At 34.0% G+C, this 13,209-nt stretch overlaps 1 protein-coding gene across 2 annotated transcripts in view; it reads right to left on the reverse strand.

Annotated features, from left to right (window-relative positions):
• The window catches only part of CCNI (cyclin I), a 30,078-nt gene that overhangs the window by 2,847 nt on the left and 14,022 nt on the right, over nt 1-13,209 (reverse strand). For both annotated transcript variants that reach the window (XM_063108549.1, XM_063108548.1), the window contains 4 exons: nt 7,179-7,307; nt 4,560-4,634; nt 4,278-4,418; nt 3,788-4,018 (listed from right to left, as the gene is read on the reverse strand). In XM_063108549.1, the coding sequence (XP_062964619.1) occupies nt 3,788-4,018; nt 4,278-4,418; nt 4,560-4,634; nt 7,179-7,307 (576 nt within the window). The remainder of the gene's footprint in view (nt 1-3,787; nt 4,019-4,277; nt 4,419-4,559; nt 4,635-7,178; nt 7,308-13,209) is intronic.

Raw genomic sequence — 13,209 nt, forward strand, 5'->3', positions numbered from 1 at the left:
TATTTCTATCTACTGAAATTGCATTACCCATTTCTCCAGGACTGGCTAAATGCCATTACCTCCAGGAAGCCTATCTCAACCATTTAACTATCAAGCATCACTTTTTTCTAGTTTTGTGTATTTTATAGGTATTTTGGACATTTCTTAACCAAGTCGTCTTCATCTATATATAACCTGCAGCCTATAGCATGACTGTTTGCAATATCACAGAGAAAATAAAGGAAAACAATACCACATTCTACAAGAATGCATTTGGTCACAAAATTATTTTTATCTCTAAATATATTCATTATTTGTTGTTCAGGAAAGTGTCAGTGGAAAGAAAGACAAAAGGCTGGTAGCTTGTTATCATACAGTACAAATGTTAAAATACCTGAAATTGTCAGAAATAGTATATGAAAATACCAGATCTTAATATTTGCCACTTTTTCCACTGATTCCCCCCCCTGTTTTAAAGGCACTAGGTAACACACTATGGGTAAGACACTATTAATTACTATTAGAATTTTTTTCCTCCCTTAGAAGAAAAAAATTATATATAACAAGGGTATTTCATTAATGGAAAAATTTGTATTATCTTTCAATTCTATTTTTCCATGATCTTTTTGATGTAACCTTGTACTTAAGATAGTCCCCCAACTATCAAGCTTACTACTGTAGTCTATAGGTCTTATTATATGTCCTGGGGATGCAGAACAAGCTGAACGATGCTAAGAACAGTGGAACAAAGCACAAAAGAAGCGATGGGGTTTCTGCCACTACTTCAAAAGCCTACAAAAGAGAGGTAATAGAAATGAAAGACAGAAATTGGGAAATGAAAAGAAGGCTATAGTATAGAAATTATTTCTAAAAAGTAACTACCTAGTTTAATGAACTGTTCTTCAGCAACTGTATGATTCTTAGTGGCCTAGAAAAGTGAAAGTACCACAAATATTCTAATATCTTATTCATTGAGCATAATAAATACCATGGTAGAATACTAAAAAAAAAAAAAAAAACACATTTAAGTAAAAGGAAGACTACTTGTGTCACCATAATATTTCTATGTGAAAAAAATTAAGTAAATAGGGAGTTATATTTCAGAGGTGAAGACTGGCAGAAAATGATAGACTAGAAAGGACATTAGATTTATATGAACTCCTCTTCCATCCAAGTCCCAAGTAAGTCCTTTGTCCAAATAACACATCAAAATAAATTCCGTTTAATCTAGTACAATCTGAATTTGTTCTAAGAAAATGAAATAATTTGATCCTTGTTGAGATCCAGTGGAAAAAAACAAGCACATACTGGAGTTACCGTATCTCTAGACACCAAACAAATCCTTTAATGGAGCTCTGTTAAAAGGATAAATGAACTCTTAATTATAGGGTGTGTCAAGAGAACATTTATTGTTATTTTTCATGACTATCTCCCCAAATTTAAATATGATGACCATTTCTAAGTATCCCTTGCGACAAAAACAAACAAAATTGTAATTGAGCTCTCCAAGGGGGTGGAGTCAAGTAGCACTGAAATAGACATTCAAGTAGGTTACTGATGAGAAGAGAGAGCACAATAGCATGACCTTAGTGACAGGTCCAGATGGATCCAGGTTTGGTGGGCAACACGAAGCACTGAAAATACATGCTAGAGTAGTCTGACCATAGGCACCTTCAAAAAGAACCAGGAGACCTTGGTGGGCAGGGTCTACTTCGTTAACTGCCTACTCTAGTTTTAATTTAAAACATCTGACTACTGCCCAGCTAGAAACTAGGGAGACCACTACACAATCTAGGCAGAGTTAACACCCTGAGATTATCAGGGTAGGCCACGTCAGTCAGAAAAAGGAGGATGTGAGCACAGCCACACAAGTAGGGCAAGGGTAGAAGGGGTGGGAAGAAAAAGGTTTCGTCATCCCAGAATGGTGACCAACAGGTAGCACAAGAGCTCAAGGAGGTAGGAGGAGTAGGGGAGAGGCTAAGAGAGACAAGAGGAAGCTTACTTTTCAAACCAGGGAACACTCACCACACTTTGTCAAGTCCAGAGGTGGCACAGGCAGTGTTCCTCACAACACAAAATGTCTGCAACAAACCCTCCTCAAACTAAGACACTGGGAATTATGTCAGAAGTAATTCTGGCATGATCTCAACTGATCTGATGCAAGAATTTCCTGTACTGAACCAGAAATCCAGGAGGAGTATCTAATATTAGTATGGCCTTGTCACAGGTCTAATTACAAAGATATTAGAGCTGGTGTTCCTACCTGAACACAGGTGAACTTTGCAAAGACAGAACTGAGTCCTGAAGAACCAGGAGCCATCTATGTTTGAGCCACAAGGATTGGTCATCAGTTCAAGGTTGGTTTAAGAGTAGAAGAACTACTAGACCAAGTCCCAAAGTCTCTACCAAGTGTTGTGATCTTACTTGTTTTTGTTCACTATCTTCCCCTTTGTAACTTGGATACTACATGGGGCAGAGACCTTAAAAAAAAAAAATTAAAAAAAAAATCACTGAATCCCCAGTGTGTAGATCACAGATTTCTCAATAAGTATTTGTAGAATGTAACTATTAATTATGTATATGAGAAAATGAACGGGGGTTTTCAAACTATGTCCAAACAGCTTATGGAAGGGAAAAGGCCATGTTGAGTAGGATGCTGCACCAGGACAGTCTCCACCATAAACACATATTACAAAGTACAGCTCCACTTTTCTACTCTGTGTTTTGGGACTGTATGTGTACAAGATTTTGTTGGAGGAAGGAGGGCAGGGAAAGGGTTACACTTCTAAAAGAAACTAAAAAGCACTGGCCTCGAATCTTTAAGGTTTGTGTAGCATAGAAAAAGCACTAGTTCTTTTAAGTTGTCTTCACGACTAAGTAGTTCTACATGGCTCTGAGAATGCCCCAAGTTCCCTGAACTGGAGCTATAAAATAAAGGAGCTGAATGAAAGGATTTCTATGAAGACTCTGCCAATTCCCAAGTTTACAATATTTCTTCAGTTAGGAGGAAAACAAGTTTCAGTGAACGCTTTTTTCTTCTAGCACCAGAAAACTTATGAAAGAGAATCAGAAGATTCTCTGGTGTTCTTCAGTAGAGAACAAGCTCTCAAAGCTACATAATACACATGCTATTCACACATTATTATTTATGCTTCAAAATCTGACTTTTCTTTGTGACACTAACACTTTATAAAGCAAATTGTCTCTGTACTAACTTGGGAATAGGCACAGAGACCAAGTCACGAGGTATTTAGAGATATGTCTTTTTCCCAATAAAAAAAAATGTAGGAGGTTTTCTATTAATTCCTGTTGTTCCACTTCACAGTCTAATGTGAATATTCAACTTTACTTTCTAATACTCCAGGTAGGCAGAGTAAATTTTCTGTGCCACACTGTTCATTATATGGTGGTTTATGATATTTCTAAAAATTCTCACCACCATAGCAACTACTAGGATTTATTTTCATTACAGCATTTATTTCAATGGAAGGAAACACTTCTCTAAATTATTTTAATCTAAGATAAGTTATTAAAAGAACATATCTCCCTTGTAAAGGAGAAGCAAGCAGCCTGTGTTACACTACATAAGTAGAGCTCAAGCTAACATACTGCTCTGATCATCATCCTTTTTAACAGATAAAAAGAAAAAAAGCCTGTAAATTTAAAGTGTATAATACTTGACTCGTCTACTCTTACGAATGGTTACAATATTAGAAATGTCTCAGTTTTATAACCATCTGGTAACTGTATGTATTCCAGTAAGAGGAAAAACTTAAAATGAACACTATTTAATTAGACTGACACCTACCTGTGCTTTCTGAAGCAGTTCAATTGTAAGAGGAAGCCAGTCAGGAATAAGTTTCTCCATCTCCAGACTAACCATGGCCAGAGCAAGCATGGATCCTTTGAACTGCAGAAGTTGGTTGCATGCCATACAGTGAAGGAGTTGCTTGGTAAGGACTGCCAAATGTTGCGATGGGCTCAGTTTGGGCAAACTGAAAAGTAACTGGGGCCTCGTTGCCACTGCAATGGCATGGAACTGAAAATCACAAGAACATCATTTTAATTTTACTTAAATATCTAAGAAATTTTGTATAAACGTTGACATAACCTACTTAGGGATTACTCAATTTCTAAGTTTGCAATTTTAGCAATTTCTATTTTTTTATTGGCTAACTTCAATATTTTTTCTTTCCTACAAACCAATACAAAATAATTATGTGAGCAGTCTTTTTTCAAGTTACTGAAACAGGACTACATATTCAAATAAGAAACTACAAGATTTCAGGGATATTTACAATGTGAAGAAAATCCAATGGTGTGGCTGTGTGAAGATCCCAATTCAACTTATCCAGAATAATTCTCTCCATTCTCAAAATTTCAGATGAGGAACATCCACAGAAACTGTCTCTTGCCAATACTTTCAGTACTGGAATTCTCTATCCAATGCAAAGAGAGGAGAGGGCAGAAAAAAATTAAAATCATTTTCAACTTTTGTTTTGGCAAACAAAAGGCGAATTTAATAAATGGACAGAAATTTTCAAAAAATAAACATAACTAATCTTAAAAGGATTTATTACCTCATCCTCCTCAACAGTCTTGGCGGCTAAGAAAAAACAGCTGATTGCAATACAACTCAGATATTTTGGGTGGGCCTAAAGTTTTGAAGAGGAAAAAAAGAAAAAGCAACTTTAGTGATTTTTTTCAAAAAGTTTATTAACTTTTTATGAATTTTTAAAAACTAGATATGCAGATAAGTATACATACAATTTCATGGAATTCAGTAAATTTGATTCCCACCCACTGCTTTTTTACATTGGGGTTAACTTTTAACATCACAACCCTAGCCATGTGATACTCTATGGAAATAGGAAGATCATTCCATTGCTTGAAGTTCGACCAAAGCCAGTTGGCCAAAGTTAATTTCTATCAAGCAGAGAAGAGCTTGATTTCAGAAGATAAGTTTTCATTAATAAATAATGTTCCTCAAATTTAAAAACATACTTTTATGTGTGTGTATACATATTTTTTCAGCTAGTTTTAGTCCCTTTATCTGTCTAACAAAATATCAGTAAGATAACATACTAGGTGTTAGGGGAATTAAAGAGAAAGAGAAGAATATAAAAGTAAGACTATTAGTATTCAAATGCTTTAAAAAAGTATAGGAGTATAGGATGCCAGCAGATGAGTAGAAATTTTGTAATTATTAAGTGTCCACACACATCCTCACAAACCTATATTCAAGTTCCATGATAAGAATCAAAAAGTCTTAAATCTATACAAAATTAATTAGTGGAAAAACATTAACTTCTTGGGTTTGACACACATGGGAAGGCTTGAATTTGCCTGTTTTCCCATCTATAATAAAGTAGGCCCACTTTCAGAGTGTTTGCCAATGCAGCACCAGAATCCAGTTTCAACAATTTAGTTCAATTATATTGAATGACACAGAGGGGTATGTCAGGTAACACACACACACACACACACACACACACAAACCTGTTCCAACATTTATCTTATACTTAAATATCACATTCCACACACACACACACACACAAACCTGTTCCAACATTTATCTTATACTTAAATATCACATTCCACACACACACACACACACACACACACACACACACACACACACACACACACACACACACACACACACACCTGTTCCAATTATATTGAATAACACAGAATGACACAGAGGGGTATGTCAGGTAACACACACACACACACACACGCACAAACCTGTTCCAACATTTATCTTATACTTAAATATCACATTCCCATGAAATTGAGGATGCCTTCTAGTGACCAGAATATGGCCTTGATTAATTAGCTTATCATTTATTAAACCTTCATAGTGATTTCTTCTGCACAGCTAGGATTGAAGCTCCATTCATTGTTGTAACCCTTTTATGGTCTGCTTTAAGTGCCTTTATTTAAACTACAAATACATTTTAGATTAATTGTTTCAATAAAGATTAACTATCCCTAAGTTAGGGTATCTGATGTTAGTAAACATGACAGGACCCAATAAATAAGAAATATGAAAAAATGAGATTATATTTGGCAAAATTCTCTAATTCTTCCCAGAAATTTCCCAAATTTGTTAAAAATGTTTAATAAACATGGTAAGAATCTCTTTTTATAAGAGAAGCTACTACAACAAGTACATTAAAAATTTTTGAAGAATATACAACCCAAGGAAGGACAATAAACTTAAACTCATTTTCCTGTGCAATTATCTGTGATAATTATCTGTGATTAGTTGTGGAGGAGGGAGAGGGAGGAAGGCGGGAAACTTGTTGCTGAGATAAAAGTAGGCATTTTAAATTACCATAGTTCAGGGAATAAGCATCATTAAAATTAAGAGTTCTTTAAGCTTCTTAAGAATACAAGTTTGAAACATAAAAAGGTAACTGAGTGGCTATCCAAATTCTTACACTCCATAATTCTTTGTCTTCTATTTTTTATACCTAATAACAAAGCATTTAATTCACAGTTCCCCTGTTTACATATTCACAGGCATACAAATAACTACAGTTGAATTGCTTTTCTACTCTTTCATGCCTTGCCATACAAGTGCTGACTTTTTTGCTTTAAATCTGTTGAGGGCCTACTATGACCAATCTAACATAACCAATGATACATTATACCAATAGGTACAATATAAAACTTATTAATATATTTGTATGCTGCCATTCAACAAAAATATACCAAAGCTGTTTTATGACATCTTGTTATATTCCAAAGTTATGTTCCTAGAAGGTTTTTATTGTTCAGAAAATCACATAGTATGGATACTCAATAAATAAGCAGCAACAGAAAAAAATGTGCTTATACTTTTCTAGTCTGATTCATTGTCCACTTCTATTATACCAATGTTAAAAGATGGCTAAAGATTCTGCCAATGCTATGTGATCCATACTAAGATCAAGAGATAAAAAATTTCATTAAGCTAAGTATAAGTTATGAATACTTATAGCAAAAAGAAAGAAAATCACAGAATACAATTAGAAACACTTCCAAAAATTTAAAACAATAGCAAAAGACACCATGTCTTCTTATGTGTATATACATCATTCTCCAGGAAAGTCCTCCACTTCTTTCCATTTTATAGAATGTTCAGTAATAACCTCTGGTTTAGCATGTAAACCCTTGAGATGTTATGTGCAAATTTATCTTAAAATATTTACCTTTACAGTAGCTAAAAACCTGTCCAAAAGACTACTAGCCAGAGCAAATGTTTCTGGATAAAGGTTGAACTGGTACTTGAGTTTGGCCAGCCACTGAATTACTTCATCTCTCTGGGATGGAGAAACATTCTATAAGAGAACAATTAAAAAATAAATTAAAAGACAAGGCTTCAAGTTATCATCAAGAATATGTTTTAGAATTCTCCCTCATGAAAGGTTAGCAATACTACAAAAAATGTGTTTATATGTTAAAAAATGTTTTTAAGGTTATTCAAAATCTATCAAACTTGTGATAGATGAAGATAAAACTATGTACTGGTTATCGTAATTAATATCAATATCTAATATTCTCTTACTCTTTATTAAAATCTTTACTATATTGTCTCACCAAATATCTACAGTTTAATTAAGTTGAAGTGTTCAGGGAATATAACATTTTAAAGTTTAAGTAACACTATTATGATCTGATAGTAATTTTGGAATTAAGTTTTCCCAATTTTTGAGAATAAGAAAATATAGTGAATTTCTTTCAAAGGCAGCAAATAGCCATTAACTTATCTTAGGAAATATAAACAGACTATGATTACAGAGTAACAGCCCATTTAAAAAAAACTAAACAGTAATAAACGAAAGATACTACGGACAACAGATAAACTACACATTTAAAGATGATGAAAAAATATTGATGGGGAAATAACCCGAACTAAATTACTATTTGAAAAGATTTCCACAAACACAAAACATGAGTGTTGTTTTAATCTTTCCTACATATTTTAAACTGCTGAGTATAGGCTTAATTTTTAGAAGGTACACATTTTAAAACAATAATGACTTAGATACCTTTACTCAAGTTCTGTATTCACTAATAAAACAATGACAACAACTGGTAATAATCTACTAGTGTTAAATAAAACAGATTCTTATGAGCACAGATTGAGCATCCCTAATCCAAAAATCTGAAATCTGAAATGCTCCAAAAATCTGAAACTTTTTGAGGGCCAACATGATGCTCACTGGGGCATTTTGGATTTTCAGATTAGGGATGCTTAAGCAATTAAGTATCTGCAAATAATTCCAAAATCCAAAAAAATCCAAAATCCTTTTGGTCCCAACCTGCCAGGTAAACACAAAGTACAGAGATAACTCTGGTTAGTGGAAAGGGTACTTTCATAAGTGAGGGTTCCAGACAAGTGAAGTTAATCCAAGCATTACAATCTTTATCATAATAATTATTTTTGATGGAAATCTCTTCAAAAATATATTACTTACTTATCTCATTCCTTACAAAGTATAGACCATAGCTGAAACCTTTTTCCTGATTATGAATGATAACTTCATGAAATTAATTCATCATACAGAGATGAATTAAGAGCTATTAAAGCATGAAGGGCTGTATACATTGACAATGTATCTCCTCAAAACAGAAATTTTAATTGGAATTTCTTCTTTCCTGCCTCTTGGCTTACTCTAGTGTTGTGGGGAACACATAACTTCCCTAAAGGTTCCTGAGAACCAAGTGAAGGCAGTCAAAAAACTTCTAGATGGAGAGAATTAACCATTCATGAGAAATTAAATTCCTACTAAGATAAGCTTTTATCTAAAATACCAAAACAAATAGAAAAGTAAAGTTAGGTAACCCAGCCAAATAAATCAACAATGAAGAAATAAATTCACACATGGAGAGGTAGGTGATGGTATGTGATGAAACTGGGGAGGCTTTTAGGGAGATAAAAGGAACAATAATACAGACTAGCAATGAGGAACAAGAAAACCACTAACTCCACCTTTAGGTCAGAGACACAATGGGGGTTATGAGAGAGAAAACAACTTTGAATGACAGATTATATTAAAAAATGTCATTATCTGGTGTTTGACATTAAATAACACAAACATATATAAGAAATATCACAAAACATGATATATAACAGAAAGGAACAGTTATATGGAGATTACCATATCATAGTTTTATGAAAACTAAATGATATAACTTATGTAAAGAACATTACAGAATGCAAAAGGCACTCAAATATGTTTTCTCCTTCTCACCTCTAAACTACCTGATTCTCTAATGATATCAGAAAAAACAAATTTACAAAATGTTATAATATATAAATAATTCTTTTAAACATACAATTTAAGTATTCAATTACATTATACATTTAAACATTATACAATTAGTCATGAAAAACATCATGATGGTATCTTTGAACTTTAATATACCTTATACCAAAATTTAAGAATAGGGCCAAGAAATCCCTATTTGGCCTAGTGTTATCATCATTAGCTAAAACTAGCAGTAACAAAAAAACTCAAAAGATAATAGTTTGAGAAGACTCATTCTTACTAAGTAATACTGATTCTAAGATCACTTTTCCAAATCAATTCAAATGTGTACTAAACAGTAATATTACCAGGATAGCATTTACAAAAAGTAATTTCTGTGCTTAATTTTATTCCCATCTATCCAAAATAAAGAACAAGTAAAATAATGAAAGCCCCAGGTAGTATTTTATATTTAATCAAGGGAACTGTTTTTATGTATATATATTTTTTATATTCCACATACTGCTAGTCTCTTCATTAAATCACAAATCCTCCCCAGCTTTAAACTCTGAAAGGTTCACCATTACCTATGAGTTTAAGTACAATCTCCCAGGCATGGCACACAAATCCCTCTATGACCTACCCCTCCAGCCTCACACACCTTCTATCACTTTCTGCCTTAAACTTCATACTGTAAGAGTAGTACTTCTATTCGTGATTTTTTCCTTGCCCCTGCCATGCTATCTTACATCACTGCTCCTTTGCTCATATCTTACATCACTGCTCCTTTGCTTCCTTCTGGTTGGAACATACTACCTTCTCTATTTCACCTGCCTTATTATATATCCTTCAAGAGCTATTCCAGTGGTCACTCTCCATCAGACACTTTTCCTAACTCAAGTTGGGCCAAGTACTTTCCTGTGCTCCCACAGCATCTAGTCACACCTATTATGTTCAACATTTTCTTAAAATTAAATTTCTGCTTTAGGCTATAATAAAGTAGGTAGCTGCAAATGTACACTCCAGCTGAGAACTAGAAAAGCTGTAACAGCCTATTTTTAAAGGCACCAGAACTGACACTACAACCAGGCCTTGAGAAGCCAAGACTATGGAGAGGAGGTAACAAAAAGAGATGAGACAACATTCTTCAGTAGCTTTTCCTTTGGGGTATTTGTCCATCCTGTGAGTAGGGCAAGACCCTAAGAGTAAACCAATAGAGCTTTTAGGAGTTTTATAGGGCTAGAGACAAAATTTGGAGCCAAAAACCTAGTAGGGAGGGGGAGGGTCAGATATCTGAAAGTGACACTCAGCTGATTTTCCCCTTAAGACATTTTCTGAAAAAAAATTGTAAAGGTGGATAGGACAGGGATCTAAGAAGCTAAGGAGAAAACCTTTGTAAAATCAAGAATGAGTTCAGTGGAGAGTTAGCCCCCTTCAGGAATAAGGGGTACTGGTGAACGCACTTGGGAGAGTGCGGCGCTGGGAGCGCTGTAACGCTCCCACTGCGGGTTCGGATCCTATATGGGAATGGCCGGTGCACTCACTGGCTGAGTGCCGGTCACGAAAAAGACAAAAAAAAAGCCAGAACCTTTGGCTCCATTCTAGGAGTTGGGGCAAACCAGAGGGAGATGAAGCCATACTCAATGCAAGCAGCCTCCAGTCAGCCTAGTCCCTCCTGGGAGTAAAGTGATTAGTATCCCCAACTCAGTCTCCCCACCAGAGGGAAGACTGAACTCTCTGTGTGAGAAGGTATCATCATCTAGTCTCCACAATTTTTCATAATGTTCAGCATCAAATCAAAAATTATCAGGCATAGCAAGAGAAAGAACCAAGTGAACAAAAACCAAGAGGAAAAAAATATAGGCAACAGAAAGATCTACATCTTTATTAGAAAAGAACTTAATACACGAGAAAATAGAGGAAAAGATGAAGAATTTCACTAGAGAAATAAAACCTAAAAAAATCCAAAGGAAATTCTAGAACTAAAAAATATAACTGAAATTAAGAACGTAATGTGTAGATCTAACAACAGATTAGACATTATTGGTTGGTCAGCTGTGCTCTGAAGAAAATTTATTGGTCTAAATGCATTATATTTTAAAAAAAGGAAAAGCTAGAAAATCATTTTGATTTAAGCATCTATCACAAGAAAGAAAAGTACACAAAGCAGAAAGAAGCAAATAATTAAAATAACAGCAAACGTTTTGAAAAGAAAACAAATGTACAATAGGGAAAATCAACAGAACTAAAATATAGACCTTTATTTAGAGCAAGACTGATCAAGAAAGAAAAAGCACAAATCACCAACTCAGAAATGCAAAAGGGAGCATCACAATGAACTATTTAGACGTTAAAAAGGTTAAGAGAATATTATGAACGATTTTACACAAATAATTTGACAATTCAGATGAAATAAATATATTCCTTGAAAAACATAATTTACCAGAACTGAAATAAGAATTAAGTGAAGACTTGATTTGTCTCATATTTATGAAAGAAATTGGATCAATTATTAAATATCTTCCCACAAATAAGTCTCTAGGCTTCAGTGGCTTCCCCAACGAATTCCTCTGAACATTCAAGAAAGAAATAACATCTATCTAAATAAACTAAAAGCATTAAAGAAAAGGAGGAACACTTCCCAAGTCATTTTACAAAGCCAGCATAACTTTATCGCGAAAACCCGACAAAGACATTACAGCCCAATCTCACCCCATTAGAGATGCAAAAGCCCTAAACAAAATACTGGCAAATGGAATCCAATGATGTATAAAAAGTCAATACCTACTTATGAAAATTCTCTTAGCAAACTAAGGCAGATAAAGGAATTTCTCAACCTGTTAAAGACGGTCTTAAGAAATATATAGCAAATATCATACTTAATGGTAAAATATTGAAAACTTTCCCCTCAAATTGAGACTGAGACAAGGATGCCTGCTATCACCATTTTTATTCAACATTTTTCTGGAGGCTCCTGCTAATTCTAAAACAAGAAAAGTCAGAAGCTGTAAGAACTGGAAAGAAAGAAAACCATGATTATTCACAGTTGACAAGATTACATACTATATACAGAAAATCCAAAAGATTTCGCATATTATTAGTAAGTTAATTCAGCATGATCAGTATATAAAAATCAATTTTATTTCTATATACCAGCACCACAGAAACAAGCATATAAAATAAAAGTTTTTAAATGATGTCAAGCATAAACAAGAATCAAATACCCAATGTGGTACCCCAAAGATATGTACAATCAATTATGTTTCAATTAAAGAAAAAAAAAAAAAAATCAAATACCCAGGAATAAACCTAAACTACCAAACATTATTAAAAGAAACTGAACAAAGTTACAGGGTGGATGAGAAGAATAAGTTCTGGGCTTATAGCTATAAGGACTATGGTTAATAAATATTATATTGTACATTTCTAAATACCTAGAAAAGAGGATCTTGAACATAATCACCACAAAGAAAAGATAAATGTTTAGGTGACAGACATCCTATCTACCCTAAGTGAATCACTGTACAATAAATGCTTGTATTGAAACACGCGGTACCCCACAAATATGTACAATTAAAAATACAGGGCCAGTTAGCTCAGTTGGTTAGGGTGTGGTGTTGTAACACCAATGTCAAAGGTTTGGATCCCCATACCATCAGCAGCCAAAAACAAAAAAACAAAAAAAAATTAGATAAATTTAACTGGATCTCCATGATCTTTCTGAAGTACCCTCAGGTGTTCACGGACTGGAAGACTCATATTGTAAAAATGTCAATTCTCCTCAAATCGATCTGTAGATTCTGTAAAATCTACAAACCCCATAATTTCTTCTGATTTGTTTTTAAATTGACAAGTATATTTTAAAACATATACAGAGGAGCAAAGGGCTAAGAATAGCCAAGACAATCTTGATAAAAAGAACAAACTTTATGCCACCAAACAAAGACTAATATTATAATAAGGCATTGTGGCATTAACTCAGGCAAAC

Source organism: Cynocephalus volans, chromosome 9 (genome assembly GCF_027409185.1).
Source record: "Cynocephalus volans isolate mCynVol1 chromosome 9, mCynVol1.pri, whole genome shotgun sequence".
NCBI classification, from domain to species: Eukaryota; Metazoa; Chordata; class Mammalia; order Dermoptera; family Cynocephalidae; genus Cynocephalus; species Cynocephalus volans.